Genomic DNA, 23,654 nt, shown 5'->3' with positions numbered 1-23,654 from the left:
CCCTGAATCGACCACACGCTGCCGGGTCAGGCTGAGCTGCGTGGAGCATTTCCAGACCGGTGTGAGAAATTCCTGGAAGGCAGTTTTTCTGTCTCAAATATTGCAGTATCGGTTTCTGCTTAGAATACTGTAGTTACAGGCCACATCTAAGCATATTTGTTCTTGATGGCTGCCAGTCAGAGTAGTTAGTTCAGTTGGGCATGTCCTATTGATAAAAATGCTTCAAATCTAGGTGGGAAAAGAGCCTGTGGGGCAAGACCAATTGCTGAGCTTTTTGTTGGGGCACTAACAAACTCTGTTCTCCGTCTCTTCTTCTGCAGCAAGACCAGGAGAGGCTTTAACACGAAGTTACAAACCAAGCAATTAACGACACTCTCTGCAAATGCCTCTTTTCAAAGATGATTTTTTCTTGTGCCCGCGTGCCCCTGTGTCCTCCCACCCCACAGCAGTGGTTCCCATTTGCCCAGCGGATGCCAACGTGGGGACCTCAGGGACAGGGAGCACTGTGGGCGCAGTGACAGCTGCAGGTGGCTTGAGCCAGTGCTGCAGCAGGCAGAGGGAAGGAATTTCCTTCCACAGCCCTCAGTCTCCCCAGGGATTTGCCCCCCATCACACGGATGCACCGCCCAGCTCATCCACGTCCCAGCTGAGGGGTCCCTGTGTCTCAGCAAGGGGGGAGCAGCAGGCTCAGGAGCTGGGAATTACCCGAACATCCCACACAGGCTTCCCCCTTCCTGCAGCAGCTTTCTGCTGGGTTTTTGCACGCCTGTGTCCCTGGCCCCAATGGCCCTTTGCAGGAAGCCCGGTGGAATGTCCCCTCGCCCTGGGCAGCACCTCCGCAGACAGAAACTCTCCCCACGCAGGCTGTGATCTCCCTTCGCCACCTCAAATTCCCCCATGCTGGCCCACATCTGCCCTGAAGCCTCTCCCCCACCCCAAATCCACCCCAGCCCAGTGCAGGAGGCACTGGCACATCATCCTTGCATGGGTCACACCAGTGCAGAAACAGCACTGGAGCCTGGTGGCAGCTCCTGGGCTGCAGCAGGGCAGGACTCAGCTGAATGTTAGCCAGGGAATGACCAGGACAGGGAGCAAAGCCGACTACGGGATGGGATGTCCTCTCAGCCAGAGGGGTGCTGGGGTGTCCTTGATGGATTCAGGCCCAGCCACACATTGGAAATGCAAAAATTTAGCACCAAAAAAGGGTTACAAAGTCATCAAGCTGGAGTTGACCATGAACATGGTCCAACGGCTGCAGACCACAGCCGGCACATCTCCCGAGGTTGTGCTCCCATCTCTTTAGGATATATTTGCATCTCCCAGAGCTGTGTTCTCATCTCCCAGGGATGTTCTCACATCTCTTTAGGATCCATTCACATCTCCCAGAGATGCACCCGGGGCTGCTCTGCCTGTGGCTGCAGAGGCTCTCGGTGCGCCCGTTGCTTCCTTCTCTTCTTGTTCCCACAATGACGGAGCCCCACAGCCCCAGCTCAGCACCCCAGGCCTATGCCCACTGCCTGCGCAGCTTCAGAGGGAAGGGGAAGCAGGATCCAGCAAAAAGGGAACCTGCTTTTTCTCGCTTGTTCCTCCCACGACTTGTGTTTTTCATTTCTCTGGTGCAATTTAAAGGATACTGAAAGATTGCTCAACACCACCTGAATCTGACCCTTGAGAAACGAAAATGGGCCATAGGCTTTGGTGGCGGCAGACCTGACCCCGACCTTCCCCTTCTGCCTTCCACACAGGAGGTGAAAACATGACCTTAAACGACCTGATCCTGCGAAGTGATGAAGGTTTGGGGCTGGGTGCGGAGGGCTGCAAAGCAGCCCTCAGCATTCACACATCCCACTCAGATTTTGTCTGACCCACTCTATCCTGCCCTGCACAGGTGGATTTAGCCGGCTAAGTCAGGGTGTGGGATGCCTGGAGCAAACCCCTGCTAAACACAGGCTCTCTTCCACCTCCTGTCCCTTCTTCCACAGAGAAGGTCTGATCCTGGCCCTCCTGCAGCCCTCAGGATCATTTCCATTTCAGTCTCTGGCTTCAGCGCACCAAAAGCCAACCTGGTGCTTGCTGGAAGCCCTCTGTGCTTGTCACAGGGAGAAGGAAGACCTGGGGAACCATCTGGGTAGGAGTCTGATGCAGGATATCAAACATCTTCCCCACTGTGATATTAACAATCTCAGGGGTGATTGTGAGCACAGGGACATACACACACACACACACACACACACACACACACACACACACACACACACCCCTGCTGCCCCCACAGCCACATCGCACCGTGGTTGGGGTTTGCAGGTGAGCTGTGCACTGCTGTGCAAGTGGCCCACGCTCTTTATAGGACCAGGTTTGCAGCTGGCAAAGAACGACAGAGGTGTGGAACAGGATGGGGTCCTCTTTTCCTACAAACAAAGAGGTGCAGAAATCAGGGCTGACATGGAAACCTGCAGGAGACAGCTGGACCTCGAGGGCCCATGCTTTCCATGGCGTGGGGCTGAGCAGAGGGTTGCTTTGCACAGTATTTCCCTGCCATTCCTGCCCATACACTTTGCTGGATGTTTGCCATTTTGCAGGTAAAGATGCTGAGCTGCTCTGACACCGGGCTGTGCCTGCTAAGCTGCTGCCCCATCGTCTGCCTCTGGGATTCACTCCACGACCCCTTGGGGCAAGATGCTGCTGTAAGAGCTCCCCTTGCATGCAGAGAGCCGGCCTTATCCCAGCCTTGCCTGAGCCTAAAACTCTCTCCCGAAGCTGGAACCCCTTATCCCTGACCTTTCGGAGCTTCCTCCCGTGCCCGCTTCCCCAGGGCTTTGCAGCAGGGCTGATCCTGGCCCCCGGGACGGGGCAGGGGGAAGGGGCAGAGCCCTGGGAAGGCCGGGGGCTGGCAGCGGGCTGGCTTTGCACGGGCTGAGGCTTCCACCCTGCGTCCTGCCGCAGAACTGCAGCGCTGGGTGCTGAGCAACACCCGGGGGTGCGCCCTGCGCCCCTGGACAGCACCCACCCGGGGTCCTGCACCCCCGTTAGCACCCACCCGGGGGGCTCTGCCGCCAGCAGCTTCATGGGGTCAGCACGGAGGAGAGCTGCGGGGTGCCAAGGCAGCTGCGAGCACGAAGAGCTCCAGCACAGCCACGCCTGAGCCCGCAGCACCTCGGTGTTGGGGCATCCCCCCTCCTGCCGAGCCCCTCCGCAGCGATCGGTGCCTTCGGGTGCCAAAGCCTGGATTTGGGAACACGTTCCGGGCACTGCGCCTGGAGCCGCGGCCATACCCCGTTGACCCTGCTCCATGTCACCATGGGGCTGAAGAAACCTTCTGGGTTGTCCATCGGCAGCAGTGCGCTGCTCGGGGGCTGGGGGGAGCCGAGGGGAGCCCTCAGCAGCCCCCCGGTCAGACGTGGAGGTGGCAGCGCGCGAAGGCAGCCCCGAGCCCCCAGCACGCTGTGCCAGGAGCCCTGCAGCCACTGCCTCCGCCCTGGCTGCCACCCGGGGCCACCAGGTCCCCAGGCGGTGCCACCCAGCCGTGCCCCCCTCCCTGCACAGTGGCCGGGGACAGCTTTGGGGTGCTGCTGTCCTCTCCGCCACCCTACGGGAGAGGCACATTTTCAAGCCGCATTTGGTGATGGACGAGCGAGGCATCCGAAGCCGCAAAATCCGAGCAGAGGGCAGGAACCGGTTCCTGGGGTTCCTGCCCTTCCCCACAACTGGTGACAAAGCCTTTCTGCCAGCCCGGCCTTTGGGGACAGGGGCTCCCGGGGCTCCCCAGCCGTCCCGCTCCCCGTGCTGGGCTCTGGGTGCCCGGCAGGTGGCAGCAGGGCCCGGGGTGACAGCGGTGGCACCGCGCCGGGAGCGCCGGGGTCCCCAGCCGGGCTGCGAGGGGGACGCCAGCACCATGGCATCTGAGGTCGCTGCTGCCTGGGATGGGAAAGGTTTTGGGGCCATCCCGCTCCTCTTGGAAGGACAAAGCCCTGCTGCCAGCGCCAGCTGGAGGGGATTTTTGCAAAGGTCTGGGGAGGGCCCGACCTGAGCGGCTGGGAGCACGCAGGGGCTGCAGGAGGCAGGGGACTGCTGGTGACAGTGTCCCGAGCACATGTCCTGGGGGAACCTGCGGGCAGCGAGCCCTTCCAGCTCCCCTCCAGATGAAGCACCTGAGCTGCTGCTGAAACCTTGCTCGCTTGAACATGCCTCAGCAGTGTATTTAATGTTTGGCATTTTGTGGATGGAAGGGTGCTGGGGGCTTGGGGGAAAGCAAAGTGCGATGGCAACGGCACCTCCCCGGCCTTTTGGAGGTACCCACCGAAGGCTGCTCCCCTTCACCAGCCCCAGGCTGCAGAAACTACGGGGAGGGAAGCGGGGAAAGGCAGGGGATGGGGACGGGGACAGGGACGGGGACAGGGACAGGGATGGGGCCAGGGCCAGGGCAGGCAGCCAGCACAGCCCCTGAAGGTGGCAGTGCCCAGGGCCCGGGGTGGGGAAAGGCAGATGTGTGCAGCCGGGAAAGTGTCGCTGCGAGCCCTCCTCTCCCAGGAGGTTTGTTGGGATGTCAAACCTTTGCCTTCCAGGCCCCAGGGGCAGGTGCAAAGCAAGTCAGGAGGGTGGGGAAGGTGCAACATGAGCAGCCTTTTGTCCCCCAAATTGAGAAGGAACAAAAGACCTGTTTGTCAGCTGGAGGAAACGCTATTCAACATTTCTCCCAGGCTGAAAAAACGCATTGCAAGGCAACACATAGCAGTTGGGAGCTTTTTATACCGGTAAATTATCTCTGCCAAGGGCTGGTGCAGGCAACCCAGCAAAGCTCCGGAGCAGCCCCTGGGCCACCCCACGGGGAGGATGGGGCAGGAGAGGCCGGGCGAGGGGACGTGCAGGGGGCAGCCCTGGATGAGGACCAAGTGCAGGACCCCCCTTCTCCCCCGGGCAGGAGACCCCCTCGGCCTCTCTGCCCTGCATAAATCCTTAAACTTCAATTAACTCCACTTCCCCCAGGGGTGGGTTTCACCCTGGTGCTCTAATTCTCATTTATTTTAAAGCTGCTCCATGCTTGGGAAATCCATTGGCATTTCTCAGCTCGGATTTGCAAATTCGTGTGTTTTAACATGATTGTAAAACCAAGCCTAGCAGTCGGTAGGAGGCCAGCAGGGGTGGCTGTGTCACTCTTTGTGCTCTCCAGGTCTCAGGTGGTGCAGAGATGTGCACCTTCATCTGTGCATTTTGGGGCAGCACAGGAACAGTCGATGCTGTGTATCAAATCTCACAGAAGTAATAGTTTTCTGTGTCTGTGTCCGCACACCTGGGGATACCTCCAAGTGACCAGGAGACCAGTGTCAGGGACAGGAGGGAGCAGTGAGACCCTGGTGCAGTGTTTGGTAGCAGTGAGCCGGTGACAGCTGGAATTTGTCCTCCGAGGGATCTGTGTGCATCCTTCCGGCCACCCGTGGGCTGGGGACAGGGACAGGCAGGACCCCAGAGATAGGGTTGCTCTCCAGCTGAATCAAAACCAGGCAGTGTGCTGGGAGGATGGGTTTGCTTTTCTCTAGCACACAATGAACACTGAAAAAAAAATTTATATAAATAATTGAAAAAAAATATTTAAAAATTAAGAAATATATATTGATGCCAAAGAGGGTAGAGATGGGCCAGAAAAATGAACTTTTCTCTTTTCCCACCCCGTGTTACTAAGGCATCTGGGGGCAGGGATGGGGAGTGTGACCAGCTGGCACGTAGCAGCCTTTCCTGCTACGAGCAGCAGAGAGCTTTACCCACAGTGCAAACATCACTGCCCTGCTGAGCACCTGGGGAAACGGAGGCCAGAACACAGCTGCCCACTTGCCTTTGGGCAGGAGGGATGCCGGGTGGGTTTGGGAGGCTGCGGGCCCATCAGCAAGGCTCTGCCTCCCCGGAGGCCGATGCAGGCAGGCGAAGGCTGCTCAGAGCCCCTTCCCCAGCCCCCGCGCCTGGGGCTGACCCCGTGCCTCGCCGCCCAGCCAGAGCACACTCCTGCTGCCTTTCCACAGGTTCCCCTATTAAAAGGTTATAGCCACTCGAAGGCCACTTCATCCAGCTTAATACATACTTAATTATAATTGGGTTAGGATGGCTGCCAAAAAGAGAGCGAGTGCTGCGAAGCGTTCTGGGTAAGGCTCAGGAAAATGCCGTGTCCTGCTGTCCTTCGGGTGACGTGCCCTCGCCGCACTGAGCCCCACGGGTGGGGACACCGCTGCTCCCGGCAGCCTCTCCATGCAGAGGTGGGTTGGGGTCTGGGGAGTCCCTCGGCACCTGGTGGGCCCCCTCGTGTGACAAGAGGGCGTTCTGCTTAAGGAAGGCGTGTGCTCGCAGTCCCCATGGCCATTTGCATGATGCCCTCTGCTCAGCCCCAAGGACAGACCCTGCTGGCTCAGTCCTGCAGAGCCCCTGCCACGCTGTGACTGTGCCTAAGGGAGCAGGGTGTTTTCTGGAACCTGTCTTTATTATTTTTAAACATACAAAGACAGACAGCAGCCCCATCACCTGCACTGCTGAAACAGAGCCGGCCCAGGACTGCCACCATTGCAAATGGAGCCAAACCCCAAGAGCCCCCTCATCCCTGCAAAGCAAATGCTGGAGAGGAGAAAATTATTTGGTGAAGAGAGTTATTAGGTGGCTCAGAAGCTCTGGGGATGTGTGTTTGAACAACCCTGCTCCTGAGGCAGCTGGGGTACCCCCGGTTCTGCCTGTCCCGGCCCCACGCAGCCGCGTGCCCTTCCTCCCCGCCCTCTCTGCCCAGGTCTGATCTTTGCCTAACATCAGCTTAAGAAGATCAAATTCCTTTTCACGACTCTATTCTGACTCAGTGGGGAGGAAAATTCCCAACAAGAAGCTCAGCGCCTCAGCTCCCTGGCCTTTCACAGGTCCTGTATGAAACGAAGGTCTCGGGCTCTCCTGGACAGACTCCACTGAGATAGGAAACTTCTGCAGGGCCACTTTCTGGTGCCATAACCAAAGAAAATCCCACACCAGGCTGGTGTCAATTGTGTCCATTGTGCCCAGAGGACATTTCTGTAACATAGGTGAGGAGCTGCCTCCGCTCCAGTTTGCTATTTTAAAGGCACATTTGTTGTTTTCAAGGAGCTGTTGTTTTTCAAGGCGCTTGCTGCACATTGCTCACCCTTTGCTCTGGGCAGCGTTTAGCCACTGCCGTAACACCGACAGGTTTCCCTCTCCATCGAGGTTCCAGAAACCTTGTGCTTTATTTGCTGCTCCAATTTTGTTAACAAATGTAAAAGCAGCAAGAAAAAAAGATCATTTTTTATTTGAGTAGTATTGGCCTAGACTCAAGAGCAAGAAACTTCACTGTGTTTTTCCCCAGATGGGACCTGGAGGCAGATGCTTCTCAATCAGCTCAATTTTCCTACTGAAATAATGTCCAGCAGCTCCCAGTGCCTGCCACGGGTGCCAGGGCCAACAGCCACTGGGAACGCGCTGGTGCCCACCGAGGCTGCATTGTCTGAAGGCAGCAAGGGGGGAGGTCGGCACGCCCAAAGCCTCCATCCAAGGGGAACAGAAGGACAGCTGCAGGGGAGAGATCAGTGCTAAAGATCAGAGCTGGGTACGTGGGGGCAGATTTGCTTATCGTGGCTCCCAAACAGCTTCACAGGCTGCCCAGACCCTTGGCTCAGCACCAAGGGGAGGTTTCTTGGGTGGGCACAGAGCTGGGGGTCCTGGGGCAGGTCTGTCCCCAGAGCCCAGGGACAGCAGCTCGGAGCTGGCCAGTGGGTGGTTGTGAGTTCCCTGTGTCCATCCATAAATCAGGGCCACAACCTTCACGGGAAGAGGCTAGCCCTAAAAGCAGCAGCAAGTCCTTTGCAAAGGGTGGACTTGCCCCCAGGTACCCTGAGATCCAGGATCCTTTGTTCAGATTTGGGGAATGGCTGCTTCTGCATCACTAAAGCTCTGCAGGTCAAACACTGCTGCTGTTTGTCCTACAGTTACTGCACTGTGCCTTCCCAAACCCCACAACCTTGGCACAAGTCTTCCTGGACAAAACATTTTACTGAATGAGTCAGATAACTCTACCCCTTGTGTCCCTCATCTCTTGTGTTTGCTCCTCAGCAAACTTTGAACAGGAATTTTCCTCCCCAGAGCCAAAACCCGCTTTCTGCACCCCACATCTTCCAGCTCCACAAAATCAGGATAATGCCACCAGTGCCCAAAAGGCACCATGTTTTTCTGTTCCACTGGTGCGGGTGTTCCTGCCAGCCCCAGCAAGGTTTCTTCAGCTGTGCTGGGGCGTTCCCAGCAGACCGAGCTCCCATTTCACTTCTGGTGGTTTTACACATTGAGATCAGAACATTGCTGCAAGGTCATTGTGTTCCTCTCGTCCTGCTCCCTGTGACGTAGTGCTCAGAAAAGTAATTTTCCTGTGGAAATAGCTTAATAATGTAGGGTAGCCTTCTTTGGGACACAGGAGCAAATGAAGTCAGGAGTGTCCACGCATATTTTGTAGCTATGCCATGTAACATCCACTTTTTCACCCCGATGACACCTTGACAGCATGTCCAATGTCCAGAACATGAACACATTTTCCAGGCTAATCTGCACTATTTTTTGTTCTGCTACATTTGCACCCATCCAAATTAAGCCATTCTTTCTGCCAAGAAGCACACAACTAAATCGTGGCATTTAACAAATTTATCATGGAGCAGTGCCTTGGGTGTTTGGGTGGTTTTGTACCTGCGCTGCTGCAGGTCCCGGTGGGGGCTGAACCCACCTGCCAGTCCCTGCTCGGTACGGAGGGGAGCTGCTGCGTGTCAGCCTGCTCTGCTCAAAGCGAACCGCATATCGCACACAGAGCTTTCTAGCCTGCCTGCCCTAAAGCAAACATTTTGCAGGAGAAAATATAGTATTCCAGGGGCTTATCTCACTTGGTGGCAATTCTGGGTGAATAATTGAAATCCAAGTTGATCATTAGAGGTTCACAGAGATGCTGAATAGCCCAGTGTTCAGTGGTCTCTGCCAGCCACGGCCAATTTACATTAAAGGCTTGATTCCTTCTACAGCCCACTTCTCAGCCCATGGGAAACCTCCCTGTTGCTTATTCTTCGTTTGCAAGGACTGTCTAGTTTAGGGGAAAGCCTTGCCTAGCTGTGCTCTTTCTGCTGCCAGCACTGCTGCCCGGGGTTTCAGCAGGCTGAGGGAGGATGTCACTGGCCATGTGCACTTGCTGAGGAAGATTTAGCATCGTCCACATGGCCAGCTCTCCTCGTGCTGAAACTGATAGCCAAGGTCTACCTAGTGATCGCTAAACTGAGCAATTTTTGTGTAAATGAGAAGAGGCAGAGGTGTGCTTCCCCGGGAACTGGAGAGAAAACTGGATTATGGGCTGGGGATCTGCAAAATGATCAGAGGCTTATGTGCAAATGATACTTGCTTGGGAGAGAACCATAAGTATTAGAGTAATAATAATAACAATAACTGCCTGCCGGGAGCCAAAGAGCTTTTGGGAGGGAATTAAATGTCATGTGCAAATGTCGTGATCTGTGCTGGCAGGGGCAGCAGTCCGGGAAGAGCCAGCGGTGCCTTCTTGCCTAATTCCCTTGGCACATCTCGGCAGGTTCCCAGATCCTGCTATCTGCCAGCGCTGCAGCCGCGTTTCCACACGCTCCTGCAAATGTGCAACCCGTGTGAGCAGCGGGGAGCCCCGGCCCCGGGGGGACAGCCCCGGGCTCCGCTCGCAGCGGGAGCATCGGGGCGAGGGCGAGCGGCCGCGGCTCGGGCTCTGCCCTGCCCGGGGACCCGCGGAGGGGACGGGGGGGACAGCAGCGGAGCCCCCGGGGGTCGCTGCCCCCGCACCTGCAGCGTGAGGAGGTTTTTTTTACTTTTTTTTTTTTTTTGGGGGGGGGTGGTCCCGGGGCCGCCCCCGTGCCCGGGTTTAAAACCCGCGGAGATATTTTCACACCTCGAACCGCCGCCCCCCCTCCCCTCCAGCCCCCATCGCCTTGATTTAGCCCTTGGTAATTAATTTGGCATTTCAGAATAGCTACTGGGCTGGATAATGGCCTCATTCATCTCCCCAGCCTAATCTGAACAGAATCTGGAAGAAAAGCTTTCAGAAAGACAGAAACTGCCATTCGGCAACTGCTCAAAAGAACTGTCACTCCAGGGGAATAAATCGCTCCTGATTATTTCAACCCGGGTCTTCTCTGCTTTTCCAGCCGCTCCCGGTCCCCGCCGGGGGGACGGCCCCCAGATATTTGAGGAGGGGAAGATCTGGTTGGGTTTCCCCCTCCCTTCCCCAAAATCCAAGGCCGGGCGATGGCAGGGGGAGCGCTTTGTTCCCGAGGAGTGGACGAGCTGCGGGGACCCGAAGCGATTTGACTTTTAAAACAGGCTCTGAGAGCCGGGGCCGCGTTTTCCCTCTGCCCACGGCGGGGCCGAAATAAAGCCCTTCGCCCCTCTTATTCTCCCCCCAAAAAGGGGCCGCTCAGCCCTGCCCGGGCCCGTCGGGGCTCGCCGTCGGGGCTCTCGGTCCCGCTCCCGGGGATGCCCGGGAGCAGAGCGGGGCTGGCTGGTGCTTAATGCTGGGAAGAACAAACCCAAACTGGGCCGGGGGGCACGGCTTGGGCCCCCCCGAGCATCCCCCGGCCCCTGCCCCGAAGGGGCGGCAGCCTCGGAACCGGCCGCGGGGAGCTGCGCTTCGGTCCCCGCCGAGCTGCTTCCACGCGTTTAATAGCTCGAGGGAGAGGTAATTAGAGGAAAGCCTCAGTAAATCACGTTAATGACCGCAAGAGCCACTGCAAACGCCGAGGGCTGGGAAACGCCGAGCAAAGCCTGCAGGACGGGCAGCGCGGAGGCGAGAACCTGCGCTCGGCGGCCGGGGCAGCGCCGGCTGGTCGTTAAATTGACACCCGGGGAGGGGACTGAACAGCACCTCGGGGCTGCAGGGGAGTTCAGCGATGACCGTCTTTCTTTTTTAAATTTTTTTTCTTCTTAGTATTATTTCGTCCCACTTTGCCCCGAGGTGATGAAGCCTTGGTCCAGGCTGGGCTGGAGGGGCCGGGAGGTGTCCGGGGGTCGGCGTCGGGGCTGCGGGCACCACGATCCCGCCCGCAGGAGCCGCTTTTGGGATCAGTCGTGGGTCTTTAAGAAATCTCCGAAAATCCCCCCTCTGCCCGTCCGGACAGGGCAGAGCGGGGCCGGGGAGGGGGCCGCGGGTTCTGGGGCAGCCGGAGCCAAAAAAAAAACAGGAGAGAACGACAGGCCCGGACAGACACCTGCTCCAGACGGAGCCCCCCCGGGCAGAGGAGTCCCGCACACGGCTACAGGGCCCGGACGGCCCCCGTGGGGAAGGGCTGGTCTCGGACACGCGTGGCCGGAGGAGAAGGGCCGGGAAGGCAGAGGGGGAGCTCGGACACGACGAGGGGGCATGCTGATAGCAGCCACCCCTGGGGGCAGCCCTTGGCCCGGATTTGGGGTGCCCGGCTGGGCAAGGCGATGCTGAGCCGACGGCTCGGTCACCTGGAGGGGCGCAGCCCGGACCTGGCCCCCTGCAAGGGGGAAAAACTCCGCGGAGGGGATGCTGGGGCGTGCAGCGGGGCTGGCTTACACCGGGATGCGTGTGTGTGCCCCGGGGTGGGGTGGGGGGCTGCAACCTCATCTCTGGACGGCTCGGGTGGGACCAGCAGGAGCGGGACCCCCCCGAGCCGATCACATCCTTCCCACACGCGTCTCCCTCTGGCCAAGGCCGAGCAGCGGGAGCAGCAAGGGCGGCGGGAGCAGGGCGGAGGGGCTGCTTCCCGGGGAAGAGTTAACAAATCCCGGCAGCCGCGGGGCTGCCGGGGGGGGGGTCGGGGGGAGCGATGGGGGCAGGGAGGCTGCGGAGCCCCGCTGCCCTGCAGGGAAGGCGGTTGCATTGCCAAAGACGCCCCGCTGGGCTAGCAGGCCCGGGAGCAGATTAATCAGGCACTAATTCAATTTACAACAACCACTTTTATTCAGCTCGGTGGCAAGGAATTCAAAGCGGGGAGAGGGGCGGGCGGAGGGGAGGGGGCGGAGGCCGGCGCGGGGCTCGCCGCTGCCCGGGCACCCCCGTCCCCTCGGGCCGCCCCGTCGGGGCTGGCAGCGGAGGGGGTCGCGCCGCCGTGCCAGGGCCCGGCCGCTTGAGTGACACGGCGTGGGCAGCGCTCCGAGAAAGGGCACGTCGGTTGGAAAAATAAAAGTGCCCTTTTAATCAAGGGGAGCGGCTGAAGGAGGCAGGGAGGCCGGCAGGGAGGCCGCTCGCCGGGAGGCTCCGCGGCTCCCGGGGTCTCGGCACCGGCACGTCGGGGCAGCGGGGGGCTCAGCGCCCCGAGGGGAGGCGGCCGTCGGGGGGCACGGGGCTGGGGAGGCCGGGGAGGGGAGGTCGGGGCTGGGTACGGCCCGGTGCGGGACAAGTGCTGCCCTCCAACCCCTTCCTCCCGTGGGCGGGCGGAGTCACAAGGTGCGAGCCGAGGGGGAGAGGCCGGGCCGGGCTGTGCCGGGCCTCGGAAATAACCTGCCGGGCTCTGCCGGCCCCTGGGCTACCGAGTCGTGTCCGAGGACTCGAGACTTCCCCGAGTGCAACTTTCCCGGCATCCGGTTTTCTCTCACAGAATCACCCGGGCTGGGACGCGGCGGGCCGGGAGTCCCCCGGGAACGGGCCGGGCACAGACGGGCCCCCCCCCACCTCCGGGCACCTGCGCTCGGGCTCTGCCCCGGGTCCCCCCGCCGCGCCCGGCACCGCTCCGTCTGTTCGGGGAGGCCCCCGCCGTGCCGAGGGGTCAGGCCCGACCTGACTCGAGGACGGGGAGAGGGGGGGATGCCGGCAGCGAGAGGCTGGGAGAGGGCCCGATCCCGGCCTTCTCGGCATCCTCACGGGTGTGCGCGACCCCCGCGGGCTCTCCCCGCCCGGTGCGCACGGAGCCTCGGCGGCTTTGGGCTCTCCCGGCTCCGTCGGGGCACGGCGGCGGCCAGGAGGAACCGAGGGCGGGGGGACCCCCGGCGCGGCGGTGGGAGGGGGCGGCCAGAGCCGGGCCCTTCCCCGGCTTCTCGGGGCGCCCATGGCCGCGGCGTCGGGGCGGGACCCCCCCACACAGCCCGGGCTCGGCGGGCCCGCTCCCGTCCCTCCCCCCTCTCCCCCCCCCCGACGCCTGTGCGTGTCTCTGGCTGAGCCGCCAGTGGATGTCGTTGTTCTGTTCCTTGAGCGCAATGTCACTCCTTTAGCATGACCTCAAACGCGGCGGGGGCTGGGACCGCCAGTCATTCTCCGTGCGAGAGCCGGGGCGGGAGGCAGGCGGGACCCAGCCCCGCCGCCAGCGGCACTTTTGTGGTGCCGCCGCCGCCGCCGTCCCCCTTTCCTCCGCGGGGCTGGCCGCGGGGCGGGCGATGCTCCGGGCTCCGTGAGCCGCCCCCCGCGTCCCGCCGCCCTCGGCCGCGTCGCCCCGCGGAGCTGCGCGCAAGAGCCCGGCGCGGCCCCGCGGGTGCCCGGCGGGTCCCTCGCTGCTGCTGCGCGCAGGTCGGCGGCCGCAGGATGCCGCGGAGGGGCGCGGAGGCGCCGCTCGCCCTGCTGCTGGCCGCGGCGTGGCTGGCGCAGCCGCTGCGCGGTGGCTACCACGGGCTGAGCATGTTCGCCGTGCAGACGGCGCAGCCCGACCCCTGCTACGACGAGCACGGGCTGCCCCGCCGCTGCATCCCCGACTTCGTCAACTCGGCCTTCGGCAAGGAGGTGAAGGTGTCGAGCACCTGCGGGAAGCCGCCGTCGCGGTACTGCGTGGTCACGGAGAAGGGCGAGGAGCAGGTCCGCTCCTGCCACCTCTGCAACGCCTCCGACCCCAAGCGCGCCCACCCGCCCTCCTTCCTCACCGACCTCAACAACCCGCACAACCTGACGTGCTGGCAGTCCGACAGCTACGTGCAGTACCCGCACAACGTCACCCTCACCCTCTCCCTCGGCAAGAAGTTCGAGGTGACCTACGTGAGCCTGCAGTTCTGCTCGCCGCGCCCCGAGTCCATGGCCATCTACAAGTCCATGGACTACGGCAAGACCTGGGTGCCCTTCCAGTTCTACTCCACGCAGTGCCGCAAGATGTACAACAAGCCCAGCCGCGCCACCATCACCAAGCAGAACGAGCAGGAGGCCATCTGCACCGACTCGCACACCGACGTGCGGCCCCTCTCCGGCGGCCTCATCGCCTTCAGCACCCTGGACGGCCGCCCCACGGCCCACGACTTCGACAACTCGCCCGTGCTGCAGGACTGGGTGACGGCCACCGACATCAAGGTGACCTTCAGCCGCCTCCACACCTTCGGCGACGAGAACGAGGACGACTCCGAGCTCGCCCGCGACTCCTACTTCTACGCCGTGTCCGACCTGCAGGTCGGCGGGCGCTGCAAGTGCAACGGCCACGCGTCCCGCTGCGTGCGCGACCGCGACGACAACCTGGTGTGCGACTGCAAGCACAACACGGCCGGCCCCGAGTGCGACCGCTGCAAGCCCTTCCACTACGACCGGCCCTGGCAGAGAGCCACGGCCCGGGAGGCCAACGAGTGCGTGGGTGAGTCCCCGCGTGGGAGCGCACGGCGTGGGCACCGCCGGGACCCCGGGGAGAGGGCGCTGGGGTCCCCCCGAAAGGGCACGGCGAGGGAGGGGACAGCCACGGGCACCCAAACCCGCGGCGGGGACCTGCGGGGACAGGGAGCGAAAGGCGCGGGGGCAGCCGGGGCCATCCCGGGACACGGGGAGCGGCGCGGGGACACGCGGGGACACGGGGAGCGGGACGCGGAGAGGACACGGGAGTAGCCGGAAATGCAGGGCAAAGGAGGGGACACCCGAGGGACTCCCAGGGACACAGAAACGCGGAGCGGGGGATACTGAGGCACCCGGGAGCGCAAGGCAGGGGACGCAGCAGCGGCCGGGAGCGCAGCGGTGAGGAGCCCGGGGGACCCCGAGGCGCAGAGCGGGGACCCCGGGGGACCCGGGACCGCCGGCCAGGGGACGGCGAGGGGTCTGCGACAGGGCGGGGGGCACGGAGCACCGAGCGACCCGAGAGTGCAGGGCAGGGGATGCGGGAGGCCCGGGACGCGGAGGCACCCGGAGGGTCGGGGGCACCGAGGGACGCTGGAGAGCGGAGCAGGGGCCGCGGGCGGCTCGGAAGGACAGGACAGGGGACACGGCGGAGATCAGCGCGGGGAGAGGGGACACGGAGCAAAACGGTAAAACCCCGTTCGTGCGCGACGCCGCCCGGAGAGGCGCAGGCGGGGCAGGGTCCCCTGTCCCGGGCTGGGGTTGGGGGCTCCGTGCCGGGGGCCGGCGCTCGCAGGGAGCCCCGGCCGGGGCCGGGAACGGCTCCGGTCCTGACCGGGAGGAGAAGGCGGCCGGGCGCGGAGCAGCTCGGCCAAGTCCCGGTCGCCGTCCTGCCCCGAGGTGGGGACGGCCCCGGGCGGGCAGCGGGAGGCGGCGGGGACGGGGACGTGGACGGGGACGGGGACGGGGACGGGACCCGAGAGCAAACGGCAGCGGCAGCAGCGCTCCGGGACGGGCCGGTTCGCTCCGTGCCTGGCGAGAAACCCGCGCCGTCCGGGCTGAAAGCGAGCCCCAGCTCCGGGGCTAACCCGAGGGGAGACGGGGGCGTCCCTGGCACGGGCTGAGGTTTTGGGGGGCAGTTCCCCTGCAGCCCTGTGCACCCCGCCGACGCCTCCCCTTGCGCTGCCGGTCCCCTTCTCGGTCCGGTTTACGGAGCCGTGCCAGGTCCTGCGTGGGACGGGGTCTCGGGGTGAGCTAGCCCGGAGTCTGGGCTCGGCTCGGCTCGGCTCGGTTCGGCTCCGCTCGGTTCGGCTCGGCACAGCACGGCACGGCTCGGCTCGGCTCGGTTCGGCTCGGCTCGGCAGGGCTCGCCCCTCCGCTCCGGAGCGCGTCTCCGGCACTCCGCCGCCCGCAGCCGCTTGTTTACGCGGAAAACTCGGCCCCGTCGTCCAAAACATTTGCAGCTCCGACGATAGGAAAAAAAAAAAAAATCAACAACGAGCGGCCGGGTTGGGCTTTGGCTTTTTTTTTTCTGCTTTCTTTCCTTTTTTTTTTTTTTATTTTTTTCTTCCCAAATCACAATCAGATGTGTCCCTTGCAGAGAGCACAATTTCTTCGCCGGCGCCTTCAGCACCGAGGCACGGCCAAGCCGGGCAGCGGCCGCGGGTTACCGGCCTCGGGCAGGGGGCTGCGGGGCTGGGGGCACCGGGACCCGGCGGGGGCGGGCGCGGGGAGCTCCAGGTGCCGCCGCCGGGAAGGTGCAGGGCGAGGGGGGTCCGGGGGAGTCCGGGGGGTGCCGGCTGTGCCCCCGGTGCCGCGGGGCTGCTCAGCCCCGGGGGGGGAACCCGGGGGGCCGGGCCGGGCCGAGCCTCCGCTCCCCGCCGGGCTGCGGCTCACGTCGGGGCGGCTCCGGGGCGGCGGCGGCGGGGAGAGGCCGGGCCCCGGGGGGAGGCGGGCGGGGAGAGCCGCTCGGACGTGCGAACAGCGCCGAGCCGTGATTTATCTCCGGTTTTCCTTCTGTCCCTGCGGGGTTCCTCTGTGCGGCAGTGCTTTGCGCCTGCGGAAGGGGCTCCGCGCCCCGGCCACCGGGCAGGGACAGATCCCAGCGGCACCCCGGGGCGAGCATCCCCGCCAGCAGCTGGAGGGGCTCAGCTTCCCCCAGGCCTCTGCCCCATCTCGCGGCCCGGGACAGGTTCCCTGCGCGCAGAAAGTTCTCTCCGTCAGCAGTGCCGTAAAATTCAGGGTGCCCCAGGGTCACTGCCAGATCCTTGTCTGCTCTGCAGCGCCCTGAAGTGCTCCCGTAAACGCTGCTGTTCAGTCATCGTGCTGGCCCTGTGTGCCTACCATCTTTCTTACTTCCAATTTACTTCCAATAAAGTTCACGGTTTCCAGTAAAATGTGTGTCTTCGTGCCAGGCTCTGCATTTGAGACCATGCACAGTTATAGCCGCGTCGAACTTCTGCAAACGAAAATCTCCGAGGCTTTTTCCTCTTCCTCAGAGTTTGCTGGGAAATGAATGTTTTGCAACGGTAAAGCTACTGTAAAACAATTTTCCTGAGTCTGTTTCTCCTGCAGATTCCCTGGGGCCATACCTATCAGTCTGCAACACCAACCACAGACAAACAACTGCATTGCCCTGCCAAGCCCACACGGCCCGGAATAATCCCCCGAGATAAAGATCACAATAACCCCATTCAGCTCCCACCCACTTGCTCACGACCATCAGCCCACCCTGATTTCTCTCCCAAACCTGGAGATAAAGTCAGCCTTTGCGCTCACTCGGAGGCTGCGGGTGCCAGCCTTCACCGGGCAGAGGCCGGGGACTGGCGGTGAGGAAGTCTGCGGATGATGGTGGTGGTGAAGCCGTTGGCCACGCTCTGGAGGGATCTTCAGCCTCTTGAAGAGGTTGAGAAGGAGGTGAATGAGTGGCAGTGATAAGGGGGCAGGTGAATTAGCCAAATTTGCTGAATTTGCACCAGCCAGGGGTGTGAGGAGCAGTTCTGACTTTTTCATTGAATTTGCTCTTTTTCGGGAAAGTTGGGTTTTCAACCAAAGAGAAAAATGACAGAATGTGTCTGCTCTGCCTGAAAATTTGGGTGTTTTCTTTGGTAAGCCCATTCCCCCTGCCAAAACCTAATCTTTGTTCCTATTCATGCTTATTTGGGGCTGAAAAAGAAACGCGCTGGAGTTTCTGACAAAAAGTCAAAATTTCCCACGGGAACGTTTTTCGCCAGCCAGATCTAATTTTTCTTTATCAATTCTTGCTGCCTGCAAGAGCCCGGGCACCATGCAGGGAGAGGACAGGACATGGCCCCAGGAGATGTTCTCCAGGGACCTGCTCCTGCAGAAGGAGCTCGACCAGGAGAACTTCCCTCTGGTTCAGGTTCCCATCGACTTTACCTGGCAAATAACTCCTCCACGTAGAGCTTGGCCTTACAGTCTGGCTTTGGCCAGGCGCCTGGGAGCTAACATGCTCCAGGGAGGACACAGCTTGGAGGGAAGCTGTTGCAATCACTCAGCCAGTCAGGGAGGTCTGCTCTCCATCCTCTGTCTCCCCAGCACCGCTCCGCACCGGCGGGCCAGCTCAGTGTCCGGCCAGCCCAAGCCCCGCTTTTTGTCCAACCCATGTTGTCCTGATGAAGCTTCCAGCTCCCCCGTGAGAGGAGAACGCAGCTGGAAAAGGCTGAATTGAAACGCCTTCAGAGCTCTACTGCTGGTGAGCTTGTGTGGATGCACAAAAACAGCCAGGGACCCAGCTTCGACCAGGTTTAGCAACATCAGTAAATTCAATCAACACCACCCCACAATTTCTCATGGACCGTGGTGTTATTTTGAGTGCTGGAAATGAATGCGGACAAAAAAGCCGTGAAACACTTTTGAAATCTCACTTTCGCTTGGAGAAAATACCACTGCACTTGCCTTGGCCGGAGAAAGCTCTGCCAGACAAGCACAGGCTGCAGGCACTTTGGGAACAACCTCCAGACACCGTTCCCAGTGCCGCCTTGGGCTCTCCGCAGTGTTTTCCCCGCAGGGACAGGAGATGCGCCCGGCACCTGCACATTTCTCTGACGTCAGTGGCGTTTGCAGGTGCTGGGCGCCTCTCGGATTTTGGCCTTCTGTTATGCCTAGAGAGCATTTAACAATAACAAGTGCGATTGCAGTGAGAAAAAGGAAACATATTGTGTTTTCAGATAGGGGATTTGGCACAAGAGGCGCACGAATCCTGGTGTTAGACAGGCTCTGCTCCACGGCGAGCGCTGCGGTGGGGTTCCCAGGCTGCGATACGTCTCTTGTCAGAGCAATTTGCGAGCCAGCCTCTCCTCCAGCTGAGAGGAAACTTCATCTCCGAGGCAGAGGGGTCCAGGAATTACTAGAGACCAGGCTGCCAGACATTCCCAATGAAAAACTTCCTCCCAGACAAACCTGGGGCTGGACCTTTATGTCTCCGTGGCAGTTCAGGGAGATATTTGCGGGGCAGTGCTGACTATAGCAGCTGTTGGGCTCCCCTCCATCCTCATCACAACCGGGGAAATCAAATCCTCCCATGTCCGCAGCGTGCTGCCCCAGCCGTGCCGCAGCAGCATGCTCTTCTCGTTCCGGTCCTGCAGAGGGATCTAGGGACTGTAGGATTTCCTCTCAGGGCATTCCTGGTGTCCCTTATGAAACTTTGGTGATCCTTTTTCTTTAGCCCACCTTAATCATCATGGCTCGTGGTGGCTCAGACCCACCAGGCGGGCAGGGCTGGGCTGGTGGGAGATGTCCTCCTGCCACCTTCTTCCCTCCTGTGGGGGCTCAGGGCCTTGTGAGCAGTCTCGAGGTGAGGAGTTGGGGCAGGAGCAGCGTGGCTGGCAGAGACCAGCTTGGGAGGCAGCTCTGTAAGTGCCCCTGTGAGTTGGGGTGGGGCTGCCCCAACATTTACCCCATGTATCGCTGGGGCTCTTCCAGAGGGAAGGTTGCGAGCATCCCTTCTCTCCTTGTAAAGCAGCGACTTCTCGTATTTGAACAAAAAGGCTCTGAGCAGGATTTCCAAGGTGCCCCTGCAGGATCCCCAGTGTCCCCATAGAGGATCCCAGGGTGCTCGTGCAGGGTCCCCGGGGTGCCCGTGTTGTCCCCTGCACCCAGCTGGGACAGCACAGCCCGACAATGTGCCCGGCTTGAGGCAGTCAGGTGAGGCTGACCAGTGGATTTTGGAGCTGCTGGGTGCCCATGCCACCCAGTACCTATGGAGGATATGCAGGATACTCATCATTTCTTATATCCGGGCTTGTCTTGTCCCCCCGTGCCTCAGTATCCTCTTATATAGAGACCAAAATGGGGCTGTGCAGACTGCTTTGGTCTCGGCGCAGGAAAGGTGTTTAGCAGCAGCAGCACGGCATCCCGGTGCCCAGGCAAACCCCACGGCTGTGGCACCTTCCCCAGCAGCTGGACCAACGCCTGCCCAGGCTGCACCCCTCACGCTGCCGTGTGCTGTCCATGGAGCAGCGGATCCGCTGCACCCCAGTCCCGGTTCTGCTCCCGGCGGGTTGTTCTGCATGGGGAACTGCACGAGATGTGGGTAACACGGTTTTGCTGAGCAGATGGGTGCTGTAGCCATAGAAATATGGGCCCGTAAGCTCCTGAGACTCCCATTGTAGCCTCCCAAGCGGGCCTTGCATGGGCAGAGTTTCTCACAGGCTTTTATTCTCAGGAAGCTTAAAGTTAAACTGATTTCCAACAGAAAGGTTTTTACACCAACAAACAAACAAACAAAAAAGCGCAGTTAAGGCTAAAACAAAACCAGGCTTGGCACTCGGGGTTGGACACTTGCCTTCCCTTGAGCTTGTCCACGGCTAATCTCTGCCCTCCTCTTTCTGGGCCAAAGCATGTCATCCTTATTCAGCCAGCGCTGTCCTCGCCTCAGCAAACTCCCTGTGACCGCCTGGGGGGACGTGCTCCTGCCCAGGATGGAGCAAAAAGCACGCGAGTGGCCGCTGCCCGCAGGGCTCTGCTTGTAAAATCTCCCCCGGCATTCATGCCTTCGTACCTGGGCTGGGACGTGGGGCAGCTGGGACGTGTGAGCGCTTCTTTCTATTCTAAATGTATGTCCCCTTCACCCTGGGGATGGGGGATGGGCTTTCTGGCTGGGGGCTGCTGCCCTCCTTTTCCTAGGGGCAAACCCGCCTTTTGGTGCAGTGTTTCTGGAAGCTCTCATGATTTTTACAGGGCAGTTTGTGTTGGGGTTGAGCTGTGCAAGTGCAGGGGCTTTCCTGGGGACCTTTGGGAGGATTTGAGGTGCTGTGATGAGTTTCTTCCCCAGCCAGCTTTGCCTGCGGGACATGCAGGGTGAAGGAGGTGTTGAGGACTGGAGGCTAGCTAGATACCTTCAGCGCGCTGCAGAGGGCTGCACTGAACATTTAGCCCTGTGTTGCTGTCAGATGGCAGAAACAAACCCAAGACAACCTCAGGACCCACCAAATACCATGGTCAGCCTTCCCTAGAAAGCACTGACGGGTCTGCCTGCAGCACAGGACTCAGCAGCCCTTATCCCTACGGGGCTGAGCCCCAGCCACACGGAGGGATTGCAGCCCTCGGACTTGACCCCATGCACACCATTTATCTGAGGCATCTTCCTAATTGCACCAGGCAGCATCTCCCCAGATTTTCAGGCAGCAGCAGGGCTGGGAGAGGGTTTGCAGCTGCGATCAGCCCATGCGGATGGCTTGGACACGGGGAAAGGGCTCAGCAGGGACAGATTAGTGGCTTTGACGGAGGCAGATCCCAGCCCCAGGCAACCCTCACCCTCCTGATCGCAGGGACCTTGCCGGGTCTGGGGACGTGTTTGAGGGGAGCAATGCCACCGAGAACACCCCCAGAATGAGCCCAGCTCTGCTGCCAGGGGCTTCCTGCTGCACTGCCCGCCTCCCCCTGTGTGGCAGGGATGCAGCCAAGGCAGCGCGGCGCGGGTTCGGACGGGCTTCCCATCGCGCAGGAGGTGTGAGGAGCAGCCAGGGACACTCGGGGACACTCAGCCAGCCACATCTGCTCCATCCCCAGGGTGTCTCCGGAGCGGTGGCTGCCGTTTGGCCTTAGCTGCTGCAATCAGCGGGTGACATTTCCTTTGCACAACCCGACCTCCCCACCCTGAGCGTCACTGCCAGCTCCCCGCTGCCTCGTGGAGCCGGGCAGCTCGCGGCCGTGGTGCTCAGCCTGGGCTCAGCCTAAAACCAGGTGCCCACGTGCATCGTGTAAGGAAACGGGGCCAGATCCTCACCCGGTGCAAACCAGGCTCTGCCCGGTGATGGTGCTTCCCCCCTGCGAATGCACTCCAAAAAAAAAATCCCCTGATGGGGAAGTGACAGGCAGGCTTTTAAAAAGATATCTGTATAATAGCTTTCATTTATAGGGGGATTAGGATGCCCTGGGGACTGATAACGAGACGGGGAGGCTTTTCCTACTCGAGCTGAGCAGCCGGGAGCCTGCAGGAGATGGGCTGGGGAGCGGAGCGGGCGCTCGGCATTGCTTTTGCAGCAGGGATCAGCGCACAACGGGGCTGAGCACGCCTCGGCTCCGGCTCCTGCGGCTCGTGGTCTGTGCTGAGCTTGGAGTTTGTGCTGTGCCTGTCAGAATGCAGGGGGTGAGCAGGGGAAGGAAAAATGTCGCTTTTTTGGGATAGCTACTAAAGAAATGTGGGACAGCACAGGCAGCCATGTTGGCATGGGTTGGGGATAGAAGAAGCATGCCGTTCAGCTGGGAATTGGATTTGGGGATTTATGTTAGTGGTTCCCAGAGTTTAAAAATTAATGAGGTGCTACAGCCAGAGAGACTGCTCCATCCTCTCCATCCCAGGGATGGTGCTGAGTACCCGAGGTCCCCACTGGCAAAGGCAATCCCGTTGCATTGAAGGCACAAAGCTAGCACAAAATTGCTGCTGTGCACAGTGTGCCCTTCCTGTGCAAAGTGACCTTCCCTCTGCCCGGGAGCTGCATCGCTGGGAGCGCAGCGAGCAGGAAAGCAGAGGGTAGGGAAGGAGCCCGGCTCCATGTCCCACACACAGCTCTGAAAGTGAGGAGGATGCAGCTGGGAGTTTTAGTTTCAAACTTTTTCAAAGCATCTCGTAAATGATGAGAGGGTTGAAATTTATATCTGTATCTCCCACCTGGATAGGCTGGGATTAAAAAAAAAAAAAAAAAAGCAAACAAAAGAAAAACAGTTTTACCCTCATCTTGTAGCACAGGGTCATCCTAAAGTATTTCGTAGTAGGCTAAGGGCTGGAAGGGACCTTTTGCTTCGCCCGCTGGTCATTGCCACTGGGTTGTGGCACAGCCGGAGAGCCCAGCACAGGGCAGAGCAGCCCCAGCCCTGCTCCTCAGCAGCTGTTGTGATGCACAACGGATGAGCCCAGGAGATCTTTGCTGTCCTGGGCCAAAAATGAGCAGCGAGCAGGAGGTTGTGCAGCCAGCACACGGGAACGTCAGCACGAGCGGGATTCCTGGGGCAAGCAGCCTCGGGGTGTCTCGGAGACAAACATTTTCCCTGCTTGAGGGTCACAGCTGCTGCATCTCGCCCGTTGGGGGAGAGGGCGAAGGACACCCAGCAGCCCACCCCCACCACCCCCAGTTTCACCTGGAAAGGGCCCAAATGATGTGAGGAGCAGGAGCAGCTGGGCACCGAGGCAGGCTGCGAGCAGCCAGGCTCCGCAGGTCTGTTTTACAGCACATTCATCCTTTTTGACCTGCTGTGGGGAACTGTTGGGATGGGTTCAATAATGGTGTCGGACAGAGCGAGAAGAGCGCTCTCTTACCTCTCACAGTGCTTCCAGGTGGGAATCAGAGAGGGAAAAGCAGCAGAGGAGGAGAGCTGCTCCCCGGGCTGTGTGCGGGGCTCTGCTCAGCCACTCTGACCCTATCACTGGTTTTACACCTGCCTTTGTATGCCAAATTCATGGATTGGGATGGAAAGATGGATGAGGAGCCCGTGACATCTTCCCCCTACTATTTCTGAGCCATCCATCAGCCAGATCCCTACCAGGCTGCGTTCTGCAGCACTGCGTGAATCGTCGAGATCCCCACTTCATTTTAACTGAGTATGACTTTATTTTCATGGCAGCTCCACGGGGCAAATTAATGTGCCTTAATGTCAGCCATCTGGATATTGAGGGTCCAGT

The 23,654-nt window shown here is 60.5% G+C and overlaps 1 protein-coding gene across 2 annotated transcripts in view; it reads left to right on the top strand.

Moving 5' to 3' along the window:
- Positions 1-13,215: 13,215 nt before the first annotated feature.
- The window catches only part of NTN1 (netrin 1), an 86,300-nt gene continuing 75,861 nt past the window's right edge, over positions 13,216-23,654 (top strand). Inside the window, exon 1 of one of the 2 annotated variants that reach the window (XM_080560266.1) lies at positions 13,216-14,543. In XM_080560266.1, the coding sequence (XP_080416392.1) occupies positions 13,520-14,543 (1,024 nt within the window). In that variant the 5' untranslated portion in view covers positions 13,216-13,519. The remainder of the gene's footprint in view (positions 14,544-23,654) is intronic. The other variant, XM_080560265.1, reaches the window with a different exon arrangement.

The sequence above is a fragment of the Anser brachyrhynchus genome (genome assembly GCF_964034855.1).
Source record: "Anser brachyrhynchus genome assembly, chromosome: 18".
Classification (NCBI taxonomy): domain Eukaryota; kingdom Metazoa; phylum Chordata; class Aves; order Anseriformes; family Anatidae; genus Anser; species Anser brachyrhynchus.
The sequence above is the reverse complement of the archived record's forward strand: the minus strand, read 5'-3'. Positions and strand labels throughout refer to the sequence as shown.